Below are 16648 nucleotides of genomic sequence, written 5' to 3'. Positions count from 1 at the left end.
GCCATTTACATCAACCACGATGCATGTCAATTTCTTTTCTCATTTCATAGTTAAATTGTTGATATATTGTTACTTTAGGAGTTTGTACGATATCACGTAGATAGCTCATGTTGGAAGAATAAATGATCGGTAGATTTATTTTATGTCTCACATATAAAACATGTTATACTATCAGTCACATTTCATTTCATTAATTCATCTCTCATATATGATTTATCTATCGTGAATTGTGAAAAACAAAATAAAAGTTCACTTAAGTCCTCCAGAATTATGTCATATAAATATTTTTCGTGATACTTTTGAAAAATCACCTCTCACCTATATATACATCCTCTATAGAAATCCTATCCAAAATTTGAAATTGTTCCATAGCAATGTCAGTATTAACCAAAAAGTTTACGACCTTGAAAAACTTGTATATCATTTAAGAGACATGTTTAGTCATAGTTTCTTATAACTCCAATTGTTAAAGACGCATTTTCAAACACTTGGTAAATGTGTAAATTTATTTTTATAGGATTATTTGAAAAGCAAGCCAATTGTGTAACAATTCAATCTATTAAATTGTGAGACAAATTCAGTCCCTAATACAGACTTTGCATAAATGGTCTAAGCTATTCGTGAAAATATTAGTTAACATTTTAATTTGCTCAATTACATAATCTTCACGTATCAATTATTATGGATCCTTGTATTGGTTAGGGAAAAGTAGATGAGTTTTTTTGTATAGATTATTTTGCAAATGATTCTTGTAATCCATCAGAATTCGTTGATATCAAGCGTACAGGTTTATTGGTATTAAATAAAATCACAAATGTGACTTGTTTTGCCCGTTGAAGCTCGAAACAAAGAAAGGGCTAAAGCGAGTTCATTAACCAAGGAAATAAAGTCGGGATAAAACAAGGAAAATGAGACATCTCTTTTCCTCCACCATAAAAAATCATCAAGCAAAGAGACAGATGAAGTGAAGATTTGATGTAGATGGAGGCAAACAAGCAGCAAGAAACTCAAAACACCCAAAGATTAAACAAAAACAACTTAGATTTATAGCAAGATATCCATGTAACAAATACTAAATAAGAATTCAAAACTGAAACAGTGGAGGCCTCATAAAAATGAAAAACAGGGAGAATCTTAGAAATCTAAATGCCTTAAATTTAGTATGGCCAAATGTCTCCCCTGGGTACTCTTCTTCCCTAATAACGTCCAATTCCCCAAACTCTAATCAGACCATCTGTATAGCCACTGAAAAGAGTGCTTCCATCAGCACTCCAGCTCAAACTGGTGCAGTATATGACCTGGAGAATTTAGATGCAATTATATTAGATCCACTTATTATGTAATTCACCATTCACATCACAACAACGGAAATATATCACATTCTGATTATCTACAACATCACATTCAAATAACTAGGTCAACAGAAGCCCGGTTCAGTACAAAGTTATAGACTTGAAAACTGAAAAACGATCGGAACAATTATATCTTTCCAAATTTAACAGCATGTTAAGTCTATCATTTACAGAGACAGTGTACCATTAGCAGCAGAAAGAAATGCTTCAGCCATCAAAAAGAGAAGGAAATCTACGACACCACAAGTGACAAATTTATATGTAATCTCACAAATGGGGTATGAGGGGTAGGATGTACACAAACCTTACCCCATCTTTGTGAGGATAGAGAAGTTGTTACTGATAGACTCGCGACTCAAAAGAATTGTTTTCGAACCAGGACCTTACCCCGGAGGACGAACCTCCATTTCACCCACCCCACTCCAATACAACATGCAATATCACTTAGACTATAGCCATGTATCCCAACTTCCATCATTTTATCGACAACTTAAAAAATCAGAACATCAATACATTAAAAAATCAGTACTTGGAGAACAATAGTTGGCAACTACAATTTCCTGACCAAAAACAAAAATAAGAGGCTGGAAAGCTCCATATCCTGCAATGTTTCACTACAAAGCTTCTCATGTCATAGAACATGTTATACTATAATTATTAAGTTTAAAAGTTTAACAGCAAATCTCACACATCGTTATGTTTGCAAATGGAGTGTAAATCATCTCCTGTGATAGATGGGGTTCGCTTAGAAAATCATTTTTAGATCATTTTCTAGTGTTTGAATGAGTGCAAAAGTAGCTACCATATGATAATTGGTTGTTAAATATTGATAACGACGAAATGTTGATTGACACAAGATAGACTAACAGTTGGGATATTCAAAAGGTAAAATGACTCAACATTTTGGTGTACTTTAATTTGGAAAGGAAAAGGATCTAAAGATTTTTAAAGTAACAAACATTGGAACATTTTCCTAAAGGAAACACTTTTTCTTACACAGCAACAACATATCAATTCAGAGAATTAACTCATACAATAACGGAATTAAATAATCTCAATATGAAAGAAGAAGAAGGTCGATGGAGCATGGTATTCATTTATCCAAGATAATGTTAATATAAAAAAGATTAAACAAACCTTGATTTTAGCAGCGGTAGCAGCAGTTCCCGACATTTCACTCTCTTGTTTCAGATCAACTTTAAGATCAACCACAATACTTTTGCTCTCCAAATCCCAGATCTTAATACTAGATTCAGTAGCAGCACAGAGCCAATACCTATTGGGGCTAAAGCAGAGAGTATGGATAATGGACCCAGCATCAAGCGAATACAGTTTCTTCCCTTCAGCCAAATCCCATAGCAATATAACTCCATCTTTTCCTCCACTAGCACACAACGAGCCATCTGGAGACACCGCCACAGTATTCACGTACCCACTGTGTCCAGCAAGAGTTGACCTCAGCTTACAGTTGGTAAGATTCCAGATTTTCACAGTCCGATCCCATGACCCAGAAACAATAGTAGGCTGAAGATTATTTGGGCTAAAACGGACACAAGAAACCCAATCAGAGTGTGAATCCTGTTCCTGAATTGTGTACTTGCACTCACCGAGTGTGTTCCAGAGCTTGATGGTCTTGTCACGTGAAGCAGAGACAATCTGACGGTTGTCAACAGAAAATGCAACGGAGAGAACATCCTTGGTGTGTCCGACGAAACGACGAGCAGTGGTACCAGCTTGAAGATCCCATAAACGGAGCTCACCGTCCCATGAACCGGAGAGTGCAAACATACCGTCCGATGACAAGACGACATCTTCAACGAAATGGCCGTGTCCGGTGAGGCGGCGGCGAGGGACACCGTATTGTGCGCCGTCTTTGGTCAAAGACCAGACGATGATGGACTTATCCCTGGAGGAGGTGACAATCATGTCGGAGTTGTCAATTGGGGTTGCAATGGCGGTGACCCAATCAGTGTGGGCTCTCATGGTGCCGCGGAGGACTAGTGATTCTTGCGACATTTTATCAGATAGGGGGCGGCCGTTCGTGAAATCACCTTTGGTGGCAGAGAACGGAGAGGCTGAAGACTAGAGGAGATGAAAGTGCAGAGGAAAGCTAGGGTTTTATGCGGATGTATTTATATGGGGAAAATACTTTAGGGCTTTTTAGAGTGCTGTGAATGGTAGGCAGGCAAACGGGTCTGGGTACTGAATTTCAGGTTGTTAACGCATGAAAGACCCAACTTCTCCTGAGGCCCATTAGTACCTTTATACCGATAAAAATAAGTGTAATTTACATAAATATCATAGTATTATGAGCTAATTATTTTTTTATTTTTATTTTTTTTAAATTACAAATTTTTTTTAAAATTTATGAATTTCGAATACATCACTTGACTTTCGGATATATCAGTACACATTCGAATACAGAGGAAAGGGATGTATCCTAGAGTGAATAGAGATATAAAAGAGAGGGGCTAGGGCATTCAGATACGTAGGCAAGGGATGTATTCGAGAAGGGGGAGATGTATCAAAGAGGGGAATGATGTATCCGAGAAAGGGAAGGTGATGTATAAGTGAGAGAGTATGTTTGAATTTTTTTTTAATTGCTAAATTTTTTTAGAGATTATAATAAAATAAAATATATATTTAAATAATTTTTTCTAAAAATAATAATCTCATAAATTTGGCATTGTTTGCAATTTAGCGGCTAAGACTTACTGTTAGAAGATCAAATCAGAGGCTACTAAACGTCTTGCATAGCACATCTGAACAAGGAGTCAAGGACAGTGATACTATATGAAGAAAAAAAGATCTTTTGAGTAGGCTTATTGTGTTTGGGCCCTTGTGTGGGCTTTTATCTAGGAAAACATGTTTGATAGGATCAAGTCTTCATTTGTAGGACTTTGATGATTCATGTGTACTTTTTTATTAAGTAGCAACCATATCTCCCCCCATCTTCAGTATAGTGATCACTTTTATGTTTATCCCGAATTTCATCAGTTTCAAACTTAATTTACATACTTAAACTATTAGATATTTTTTATTACTCTAATATTCATTTTTCCCTATTTGTTACCCCTATTTTCTGGGAAGAAAATCCTAAAACTTAAAGGAAAAAAGGAAAAAAAACACCATGGTCTTATTCAATTTCATTTTCAACTCGTATACTAACAAAATTCTAGGGTTAGTTTGGTTGGAGCCTTGGAGCTAGTGGGATGGATTTTTAAAAATTAAGGATGTTTGATAAATTAGTGCTTATTAAAAATTGGGTTTACTTAAAGGAAAGTAGAGTTTTGTTATAAAAATAAATAAGTTTTGCAAAATGATTAGAAACAGAGATAGTGAGAGAAAGAAACAAAAGAGAGAAAGAGGGGAATTGCCATATGTGTACACTATGCTTTCTTTGTGTTCTGTTTTCTTTTACATACCAGCATGGTCAAGAATGACCATATATATATATAGTAATAGGAGGAGAAGACAAGTTGAGCAACTTGTCAACTTGCTAATTAGTGGATGTAGAAATGGACATTCACTACTCCTTAACACTCCCCCTTGGATGTCCACGTAAAATGTGCCTCATTAAAACCTTATTAGGAAAAATTCAGTAGAAAAAAGCCTAGTGAAAGAAAAAAAGTACACATATCTGGTAATACGCCTTGAGTGCTGCCTCATTAAAAACCTTATTAGAAAAACCTAGTGGGACAAAATCTTGGTTAAGGAAAAAAGAGTGCAACGCGTATTTTACTCCCCCTGATGAAAACTTCATTTGATATTTTGGAGAAGACGCATTCCAACCTTATATCTCAGCTTCTCAAAAGTTGATATTGGTAATGCCTTTGTGAATAAATCTGCAAGATTATCACTTGAATGGGAACTTGTTGTACATCAATATCACCATTCTTCTGAAGATCATGTGTGAAGAATAATTTTGGTGAAATATGTTTCGTTCTGTCTCCTTTTATGAAGCCACCTTTTAATTGAGCTATGCACACGGCATTGTCTTCGAATATAACTGTGGGTACTTTAACATTATTTTTCAGGCCGTATCTTTCTTTGATGAACTATATCATCGTTCTCAACCACACACATTGTAGCGACCCTCCAGGGAGGATGCTACTACAAAAAAATATATATTAAATTCGTGACACAAAAACAAATAACTTTCCGTAAGGCCCATTTATATAATCCAAAAAAATAGTGAAAGGTGTAAGTTGTTCGCCAACTAATTTTTTTTTTTCATCTCAATTAAATCAAATAAGAATTCCAATTTAGGACAGGCGACTTCTCAAAATAGTTTTAAAAAAATAGCTTCCGAGACATTCATGTATTACGATAATTTATGCTTCATTCAAATATTCCAACTCCAAAGGAAAAATTTAGTGCTTCATAAAACTTAGAAATGTACATACCCCAAAATTTACAAAACAAGCAACCATCCTTAAGTTACAACCCTCAGAAATACGTACATAAATACAAATATACAAGCAACCCATAAATCATATACACGTCCCAAAATACTGTAAAATATAGATGCCTATATACAAATGTGATCTTCATTTAAGCTCCCAAAACTTCATCTCCAATGGCCAACCTCAAGCCTCTTCTCGGACATTTCCTACGATAGAAATAACTATCGCTAAGCATAAAGCTTAGTGGTGTAAAACTACAAGTTTGAAGCCTTTGGGTTTCCACCATATTCTTTTCAAGTCATGACCCGCACCAATGTACAATAATAATTAAAACAAGGCAACAACTATATCATGAGTATCAAGCTCTAAATGTAAAAGCTTAAGTGTAAATAATTCATAGAAGTATATTTACAAGATTTAGCATCAAGTTTCGCCCAATATGTACGTCATGCCGTCACACCAACATGATCAAGTATCAAGAAGGACCGGAGCCCTGTATCAAGAAGGGTAAAGACCCAATAATCAAGAGAACCAAGAACTACATTAAAAATGGCTTCCTAATTCGTACTTAAAATGGACAACTTCCATACTTAAGACGAACTAAAAATCCATAATCAAGATGGCAAAGGGTCCGAAATAAGAGGCATACCAATAGTGACAAAGTCACAGCCACAAGAAGGACAAGGTCCACAAGAATGTCAAGTGATCGAGCAATCCGTACAAGTGGGCGAGTTAAGCAAGTGTCTTGCAAATTTCCCAAGATACCAATATGACAAGACATATTTTAAGACAATAGCAACCATACCAAGATAGGCTTTCAATATATTAGTAGGTAACAAGAGTTTATACACAAACCTCAGCCTTTTATCATACAACAATCCAACACGACTTCAAAAGTTCAAACCGTAGGCCATCAAATGTCTCAAGTTCCTCAACTTGCACACGATATAAACAACCTTGAAAATACTATTAAATAACTTATTTAACTTTCCAAAATATCCATAATATTGACATAAAACAAGATTTATTATTGCAAATAAGCCTAGAATGTTTCGACCCGAATTATCTTACTAAAACAGTAAATTCGGAAAGTCAAGTACCACAGCTTGAATCTAAATTTCGAAACTCAAAACAGCAAAACTGGACTTTATCCCCTCATAAAACTTTTAGATATACTTCTTAAGTTTGCAACCCAAAAGAAATCAACTCAAAATTCATTTTGTACAAAAAGATATCATCAAAATACTAATAGCTACTTAAAAACGAGAATCTGGACAGCCACACTTATCCGATTGTATCTAAGTTTGCAACCTGAAAACGGCAAAACTGAACTTTATTCCCTTCACAAAACATTTAGATCTATGTCTTAAGTTTCCAATCCAAAAGAAATCAACACAAAACTCATTTTGTACAAAAAGATATCATCAACGCACTAACAGCAGTACCATCTCAAAAATGGGTTTGCAAACAAAGTTTAGTCCCCCAATTTCGACAACAACAACTTATCAACAACATCAACAACATTATCAACAATCATTCTTCATCATAACTTAACTAATTCCACCCATTTAATCCAATCAAAACAGCCCCAAATCCATAAGTCTCAACAGAGCAAACAACAAGTTTACAACGCTTACTTCCTCCGTTTTAAACCGTTAAATCTCTAAACAAGCTTGTTAACAAGAAAAAAAACATCAATCTTACCTTAGGTGTGCAGCAATACGACAACACACTCCTTACTAGCTGATTTTTAGCTCAAAGTAAAGACAACGTAACGTGCAACGCCTTTTTCTTTACGAGTTTCGAAATTCGGGACTCAAATTTGGGTCAAAAATGGCTTCTTAGCCTAGAAGATCTCTCTTTCTCTATGATGTTCTAGAAACTTATGGTCTAAAAATGGAAGAGATAAGCTGAACTTATCCTTTAAAAGTCAAAGAAAATGGGCCTGACCCGACTTGGATTCGGGTTGGGCCCAAAATCATCACCCTGCTTGACCCTTCTGCGTTAAAACGTCCATAAATTTTTATCCCGATGTCTCCTATAATCCCACGACCTATGATTGGAAAGGTATTTCAATTATCTACAACTTTTATTTTATGAATTTTCCCAAATTTCCAAATTCTAATGGGTTTATGACCTCCCCAAGTCTGATCACCCGAAAATATAGCTAAACAAAAACATTTTTTTTTTCGTAACAAAATTCGAGTCAGTAGCAGTTGATCATATCATCAAGAAATAACCACTTTAATGCAAAAATTAGCTTAAATAATTAGGGGCGTTACACACATTCTTTACTTGCTTCATGAATTGCTATTATTTCAGCATTATTTGAAGAAGTAGCAACAATAGACTGCTTTGTAGATCGCCATGATATAGCCGTTCCTCCGTATGTAAATAGATAGCCTATCTGAGATCGATCTTTATGTGGGTCTGATAAATAACCTACATCTGCACAACCAATAAAGTCTGCGCAACCTTTGTCAGTATAAAACAAACCCATATCAATAGTACCCTTCGGGTATCGCAAAATATGTTTGATACCGTTCCAATGACTTCGCGTTGGGGATGAACTATACCTTGCTAGCAAATTGACAGAAAATGTTATATCATGCCTAGTTGCGTTAGCAAGATACATAAGTGCAATAATAGCACAGAGATATGGTACTTCAGGACCAAGAATTTCTTTATCCTCTTTTGGAGGTCGAAATTGATCTTTTTCCACTTCAAGTGATCGAACAACCATTGGAGTACATAATGGATGTGCTTTGTCTATGTAAAATCATTTTAAGATTTTTTCAGTGTAGGCAGATTGATGGACAAAGACCCCGTCTGCTAAATGTTCAATTTGCAGACCTAAATAAAGTTGTCTTTCCAAGGTCTTTCATTTCAAATTCTTTCTTTAGATATTCAATCGCCTTTTGGACCTCTTCAGGAGTATCAATAAGATTTATGTCATCAACATAAACGGCGAGTATAACAAACTCTGATTCCGTTTTCTTAATGAAAATACATGGACAAATGACATCATTTATATAGCCTTCATTTATTAAGTACTCACTAAGGCGATTATACCACATACGTCCTGATTATTTTAGACCATATAATGATCTTTGTAGTTTTATTGAGTACATCTCCCGAGACTTATTACATGCTTCAGGCAATTTTAATCCTTCTGCGATTTTCATGTAAATTTCATTATCATGTGAACCATAAAGGTAAGCTATAACTATATCCATTAAATGTATTTCAAGATTTTCATGTACAGCTAGACTGATGAGATATCAAAATGTTATTACATCCATAACAAGTGAATATGTTTCTTCATAGTTGACCCCGGGTCTTTGAGAGAATCTTTGTGCAACAAAGCGTGTCTTGTATCTTACAATTTTATTTCTCTCATTTCGTTTTCGCACAAAAACCCATTTATAGCCAACTGGTTTTACACCTTCAAAAGTTTGGACTACAGGTCCAAAAATCTCACATTTAGCAAGTGAGTCTAATTCTAATTGAATTGCCTTTTGTCATTCGGACCAATCACATCTACGTCGACATTCTTCGATGGATTTAAGCTCAAGACTTTCCCTATCTTGCATTAGGTTAATTGCAATATTATATGCAAAAATATTATCCACCGTAATTTTTGATCGGTCTAAATTTATCTCATCACCGATAGAACTTATTGAAAGTTCTTCATTCACTTGAGTCTCAGGTTCACTGATTTCCTCAGGAATATCAAGATTACTCAAATCTTGACTTTATTGAGGAGATTCTTGTGTAGTATCATCTTTATTATTCCTTACGCTCTTATTTCTAGGATTTTTATCCTTTGAACCCAATGGTCTACTACGCTACAAACGTGTTTGAGATTCATAAGTTATGATACTAGTAGATGGTCATTTAGGGACATCAATTCGGATAGGCACATTTACTGTAGGGATATATGACTTAGTTATCCGTTTCAAATCAGTAAATGCATCTGACATTTGATTTGCTATTTTCTGTAAGTGGATGATCTTCTGGACCTCCTGCTCACATGTGCGGGTACGTGGATCAAAATGAGATAGTGATAAAACTTTCCACGTAATTTTAGCCCCTCGTCAAGATGGCGGCGGAGAAATATCATGGATTTTGCACGGTCTTGACTAGATACCATATTTTCATCTTTGATGGTGTCTGCCAGACCCATCGATTCTAAATGAATTTTGGCATCAAGTGCCCATGATGAGTAGTTTTTTCCAGAAATATTAAGAACAACAAATTCAAGTTTTGAAATATTAGACATTTTAAAAAAAAAAATTCTTACCCTTTTTGTTACATTCTAAAAATATATCTCAAAGCGACAGAGGCTCGTATTTATAACGTGTTATAAAAATAAATAAATTTTGCAAAATGATTAGAAACGGAGATAGTGAGAGAAAGAAACAAAAGAGAGAAAGAGAGGAATTGCCGTATGTGTACATTATGCTTTCTTTGTGTTCTGTTTTCTTTTACATACCAAGAATGACCACATATATATAGTAATAAGAGGAGAAGACAAGTTGAGCAACGTGTCAACTTGCTAATTAGTGGATCTGGAAATGGACATTCACTACTCCTTAACAAGTTTTACATATTTTAATTATTTTCTTTTATGTTAGAAAATTACACCTAATAGATCAATTGTGAAACTATTTATCCTTGGATCCAATCCAAATTATTCATCCCTAATAGACTCATAACCTAAACTATTTACCCTCTTACCTCACTTTTTTCCCTTTTAATTTCGCGTATGACGTCATGCTAACGTCAACATCACTGTTCCTCTTTGATACCATCAGAGTATAATATACTCTGATGGTATCAAACAGTTTCGCTGAAGCACTGTCTCTTTCTTCTTGATATAATAAGAATATATATATACTCTCATGGTATCAAACGTGTATTTATGCCAGTGCCCCTTCCCTTGTTCCTCTTTGATACCATCAGAGTATATTATACTATGATGGTATCAAGCAATTTCTTCTTGATATTATCAAAATATATTATACTCTGATAGTATCAAGAAGGAAGAGACGGTGATTCAGCGAAACTGCTTGATAACATCAGAGAATATTATATACTCTCATGGTATTAAATGCGCGAGATAGTTAAAAACAAGGGGTATGAAAGTAATGGGGTATCCAATGGTAAATAGTTTCATTTTTAGGGGGTATAACAATAATTATCCCTTTTTATTTTGCGTTAATATTAGTTTAGGCAAAAAAGGATATAACCTTGAGGTATCGGGTTTATCTGAACCTATTACTTCCAGGTTCAGGTTAAGTTTAGGACTCAGGTCTCGAGTCAGAGTCAGAGTCATGTTGAGGGTCAGGTTGTGGTTAGGATCGAATTCTGAATTCTGTTCTAGATCAAGTCTCGGGTCCAGGTTTGTCAGTATCGTATTTTGAGACGTGACGAGATTCATATTCCGTATTGATATCGGGTCACGGGTCATATTTTGGATCGGGAGTAAGGTCCCGAGTCAGGGTCATGATCCGGAGTCTTCAAATACTGTTCAAAAGAAACCAGAGCTATTTTCTTCAAATTATTGGGGTTGAAGGCATGATAGTGATGGGTTGAATTTGAGTTGTTTCATGAATTGAATCTGGGCTAGTTTTTTGTCATGAGTTAAGATAGGTTGTGCCCAAACTCGCCTATTTATAATAGTATACCTCATGCCTAACCTATTAAAATTTGAACGGATCAAATGGATTTGGATTGAATTTGCCACCCCTAGCTCTTGTAACATATTTTAAGTTAGATAAAGAAAAATTCATACTACTATCAAATTTCCAACCATAGTACACAGAAGTATCCATATTGGATGACTTTGAAAGTCGACAAAGTACCAGGACTTCTGCATTGTTTTTCGCAGTTCAAAACATGTCATTGAAAATTAAGAGCTACTCTCTCGACCAGGTCATCATAAGAAAATACGGAAAAATCTTTCCAAAGTGAGAGAAGGAACTAGGCTCTCTTAAGATCGTGCGAAAGAGTTCTTCTTTACCGAGAAGATTGGCATGACTATTTCTATAAGTAAAAGAATGTATGAAGTCGGCCCGAGAAAAAGGAAGTTAGCAGAGCTCATATCGCATTTGAAAGCAAGTGAGATATCACTATTGATTGATTGATTGATAGAAAGGAGTTCAACCGCTCGGACTCAGAGAGATGAGCCTAACAGTGCCCCAAGCCAAAATTCCCTGCATTCCTTCCTTTCCAAAAAAAAGGAAATTTCTTTGGGCAAAAAGCTACTACTTAATAAAATTATGAATATACATGTTAGTTTTAACTCTTACAAATGAAGGCTCCATTCATTTCTCAAGAGTCTTACATAACCAAAATTAATTACAATTTCGCGAACCTGAATCAATGAATACAGAGGAACGGATTTACTCTAGGTGACATTTGAATCAGAAGTACTTTCCGAGTACACGGAACAACAAGTCTTTTGGAGATTAACTACAGTAAAATTTTGAAAACAATGCAATGTAGTTTATGTATGCCAAAACAAATGGTAGGAGGTAACAGTAAACTGATGCCTGAAGAAAAGTCGCAGAAGATTGATCGTTGATATCTGAGGAGTCGACTGCAAGTGGCAAGCCGTCACTGTTAAGCGTGCACGACTGAGGATCAGAACCATCTTCGCTCATCATTAGTGCCCTTAAAACAGCAGAAACTGTATGAATATAACCAGATGTATTTTTATTAAGAAGCCAAGTTAAACCCATCATTTGGCAACCCCTGCTGTGCAATTTGCTACTTCTATCATTTGTTATGCTTGTATCTTCCAATCTGCTGTCACTGAGCTGCAGATATATTTCAACTTATTAGAGAATAAGCAAAATATTTCACTTGATAGTGCAAAACTTTTTACTCAGGTTAGACATATATGCTCGATCGTTATTGACAAAATACCCTCTTCAACATGCTTCCTAGCAGAAATCATGAGCTACTGTTGACCCCAAGGTTAGATGAAAATTACAAGTTTAATGGCAAAATTAATAAAAGGAGACAACTAATCAAAGCACAGGGCAAATAACATATGGACTAAGTAAGGTTATTGTCAAATATAATTGAATCGTATCCCACCTAATATAGACAATCCAGCCAAGTATCAGCAAGGTTTAACTTTTGCATATTGCTTTCATGGAAATCTAATGGTTAAACAGAACCATCTAAAGGTTCATTATGTGAACACAGTTCGACAGTCTCCAATATTTCCAATGAGACTTGATACCTTTTATTTTCTAATTCATTTTCCAGCCCCCAAAAGAAGTTGCAAGATAAAGTTTTGTTCATCTACAGCACAGGAACTAAAGAAGGCATAAAGAAGAGCATCTCCACACGGTCACGAGTAGGATACTAACCTTAAAACGACTGATCACCCAGAGGTTGCTTTGTAAACAATCACTTTGCGTAACATTTATCAATGCCGTATATATCAGATCAGATCTTTAATTCATGCTAGTTTGACTACCTAAGACAAACTGCTGGTGATATCTACTGATCACCTATCTTCTATGCCTAGTGTAGACAATTGCACTGGAATAGTGGCACGACACAACTTAATGAATCACAGGGGTAGCATATAAATGTGTATCTTATAAATATGCCATATAGGGAAGCGTGTGGCAAACGAACATAAGTCCTTGTTGGTCATTAGTTTTAGAGCATATTGTAGTAGAGTAAACACTACATGCATCAATTCTCTTCTAAGTTCTTTCATTAATCTACTAACATCGCCCAAAACCAGTCTTAAATCCAACTAAAGAAAGAGGATCATGTGTTATGGAAGCTTGATGTTAGCATACAAGTAGTCAATAAATATGAATCTCCTAAATAATTAGTACTATAGCCTGACTCAAGTAGTTTTGTATTGATGTATAGTTGATTGATATTATATATTAAGTTATTAACCCAAAACACACCATAATTCAATTCAAAAACAACTTTCCAGTCCCCTCCACATTGAAGCAACTTCTTTAGTTCTTTTCACTCTTACTCCGAACAGTTGACCCCTAGACTATACCGACAAGCTACAACAGCAGCATAACCAGGATTTTCACCAAGAGAATTCAAATGATAAAGAAAGCAATCATACGAAAAAGCCTTACATAAAAAAGTATCAGACTATTTCAACATATATATTACAACAGCTCTTTTACTCTGTTACTAAATACAAGCCAAACAACACTTACCAAATAAAGAGTGTTCAAGCATTTGGAGCAACCAGCTATACCAGCATATCCATTACTGCTAAAACAATCTCTCTCTAATCTCTTCACACTCTCACCACCAACCAATTCTCCGTGCGAATTCACCGCGAATTTGTCCGGGCAGTTAAGTGGATGCAGCCTAACGCCACAGTAACAATAAACCATATCACAAGTGTCATTCGGCTTCACCAACTCAATTCCCCTGTTTTCCAAAGCCTTTCCAAAAGAATCCACACAAGTCTCAGAATCATCAGGGAGCACAGGCATTTCAACGGGCGTTGAGTATTGTGGGAACTTTGCAATGGCTCTGTGTAGCGCGGTTCTCGAGTAGGCAGCGTAGAGCCATGCAGCGAGAACCGGGCAGCAACGGGTCGGGTTTGTTTGACCCGAATGATTATTGGACCTGCAGGATGATTTTATCCCTTTGTAAAGCTCCTCTGGTATGTCCAGAGGACAGCTGTCGAAGTTAGATTGTTCTGGGAAAGCAGGGATTGTTGCTGGCTGTGAAGGGGCTAGCGAGAATGTTTGGGGATTGGGTTGGGTCGGGTCGGGTTCGGGTAAAACTGGAAAGGCAGGTATTACAGTTAGATTGGTACAGATGTAGAAAACAGTAAAGAAGAAGAAGAAGGAGAAACAGTTGAGGAACATAGCTTATAATTACAGAATGAGGGGAAAAAATGGAAGTTTGAGGAGCTTTAGTGAGAGGCCATTGATTATAAATGGCAGCTTATTTTTCCCTTTGGTTTGTGGTGGTGATTTGGTAGTGGTGATGAGGGAGTAGTGACAATAGTCCTCTTAGATTTTTTTTTCTTATGTGAAATTCACTATTTGATTTTGTATTAATGTCAGATAGAATCACTAAAGAGGATAACACGTTTTTTATTAAGATATTTTTTGTTCACGTATAGAGACGATGGAGGTATGACTTGATTACTTGTTCAGCTATATTCAATAATTTTAACTTAAATTATGTATTTATTTTATGAAATTCGTTAAATATAAATATATTATTAGTTTAGAATTCAATAATTTACAAAAAAATTTAAGTTTCAAATTTATAAAATTTAAATTCTCAAGCGTTAAATATGTAGAATAGTAATCCAAGAATGGTGTTGAAAGAAGGGACTGAATAATGGCCGAGTAATGTGGGGTATGGCAAGTTGGACAAAGTTTGTTTGTTACTCTGGTAAGGTTTAGTAGGTGTATAATTAGAATATGCTTTAAAGCAACTATGGAACTGTGTCAACTACTTATATACTATTAGTCATCATTTGCAAATTCATTGGGAGGGTATCTCACGTTAAAAGGACATGCAAGTGAAAGCAGCTGGTAAATATAATAGTTGTTTAATTACGTACTACAAATTATCTTTGCTGGCAAGTAAAAGATTATATTTTGTAATTAATTAGAACATAAAAGTGAAAAGTGTGAAACTTTTTGAATTATACCAAACCAACGACGATCTGATTGTATCCTTGTTGATGACAGTTCCTTTGATTGTAAGTCATGCTTTATTATGTGACCCTGAGGATTTCGCTTCGGCCTAGTATTGTACATCTTGAGCCGCCGCACAGTGGCGGCACTACGGCCATTTTTGGCTGCGCTAACATCCTTATTTCTGTCCAAGGAATGCTTTGACTTTCCCGATACATTCACCAACCTCTCTTTCTTCTTAGCTAGAGCTTCATAGTCTAATGCCATAAGTTCGGGGCGTTTCCTCTTTGTTTTTGGTCCAAAGACATCTACGAAGGCTCATTGTCAAGAATATGAAATTTTACTTGCTTTAATTAAAAGAGAAAAAGAGAACAAAATTAGCAAACATAATCAAGCATAAAGCAGCAAGATTTAGCCTCAATTTGCCAAGTTATACTACAAACACAAGTCATACAAAAATGTGTGCGCATTAACAATGAGCTGAGTTAGGAGATTCAGCTTGATTCAGCAGGAACAAAAGAACAAGTAGTTAAATGTTAAGGCCAAGGAAAAAGTACCCTTCATACCTTCTGATGATCATTTAAAAGGGACATTGGCAACTTCCCGTCTTTTAATATAACATTGTAGTTACTGAAAAGCCGAGTTTGGAGCTCTTCTCTAAAGAACTCCAGTTCCTTCTGGTTGACCACACGAGTATTACCTGTGAAGTCGGAAAATCAATTCCAAATTCAATTATTTTAAACATAGTTCAGCCACAATTTGTCCATACACAAAAGAAGCATTAATTGACCAGAGATGATATTTTTAACAGTAAAAATCTAAATTTTCAGCTGAATTTCAACATTAATACTCAATCCATACCGGTATTAATACTTCCCCCCTAAACCAGTGCCAATGCTACTATATTTCAGGAACCAAATTAAGTCATTTTGTTAAATTAATCTTCAAAAATACAAACTACAAGACGTACTACAAATTATCTTTGCTTGTAAGTACCTGTGCTTGTAAATATACATTCAAATATACTACAAGACGTACTACAAATAATTATTAAGTACCTGTGCTTGTAAATATACATTCAAATTGAGGCCCCACTTATAGGCTTCCAAGTCCACCAAAATTTTAAGTGAAATGCTCGTCCATCAAAATTTTAAGTGAAATGCTCGTCCATATGCCTACCAAATAACAATAGAGGGGTCTTGTAAAGTGTACTTAAAAGTTA

At 35.5% G+C, this 16648-nt stretch overlaps 2 protein-coding genes across 2 annotated transcripts; both read right to left on the bottom strand.

The window, feature by feature from the left end:
* Positions 1 to 1023: 1023 nt before the first annotated feature.
* LOC129899071 (guanine nucleotide-binding protein subunit beta-like protein) lies at positions 1024 to 3480 on the bottom strand. Its single transcript, XM_055973861.1, has 2 exons — positions 2490 to 3480; positions 1024 to 1298 (listed from the first exon to the last, which is right to left on the bottom strand). The coding sequence occupies exons 1-2, from the start codon at positions 3366 to 3368 to the stop codon at positions 1197 to 1199; spliced, it is 981 nt and encodes a 326-aa protein (XP_055829836.1). The 5' UTR covers positions 3369 to 3480; the 3' UTR covers positions 1024 to 1196.
* Positions 3481 to 12032: 8552 nt separating this feature from the next.
* Positions 12033 to 14847, bottom strand: LOC129898656 (uncharacterized GPI-anchored protein At4g28100-like). The gene is made up of 2 exons (XM_055973281.1): positions 13975 to 14847; positions 12033 to 12582 (listed from the first exon to the last, which is right to left on the bottom strand). The coding sequence occupies exons 1-2, from the start codon at positions 14638 to 14640 to the stop codon at positions 12232 to 12234; spliced, it is 1017 nt and encodes a 338-aa protein (XP_055829256.1). The 5' UTR covers positions 14641 to 14847; the 3' UTR covers positions 12033 to 12231.
* Positions 14848 to 16648: the final 1801 nt, after the last annotated feature.

The sequence above is a fragment of the Solanum dulcamara genome, chromosome 8 (assembly GCF_947179165.1).
Source record: "Solanum dulcamara chromosome 8, daSolDulc1.2, whole genome shotgun sequence".
NCBI lineage: Eukaryota > Viridiplantae > Streptophyta > Magnoliopsida > Solanales > Solanaceae > Solanum > Solanum dulcamara.
The sequence above is the reverse complement of the archived record's forward strand: the minus strand, read 5'-3'. Positions and strand labels throughout refer to the sequence as shown.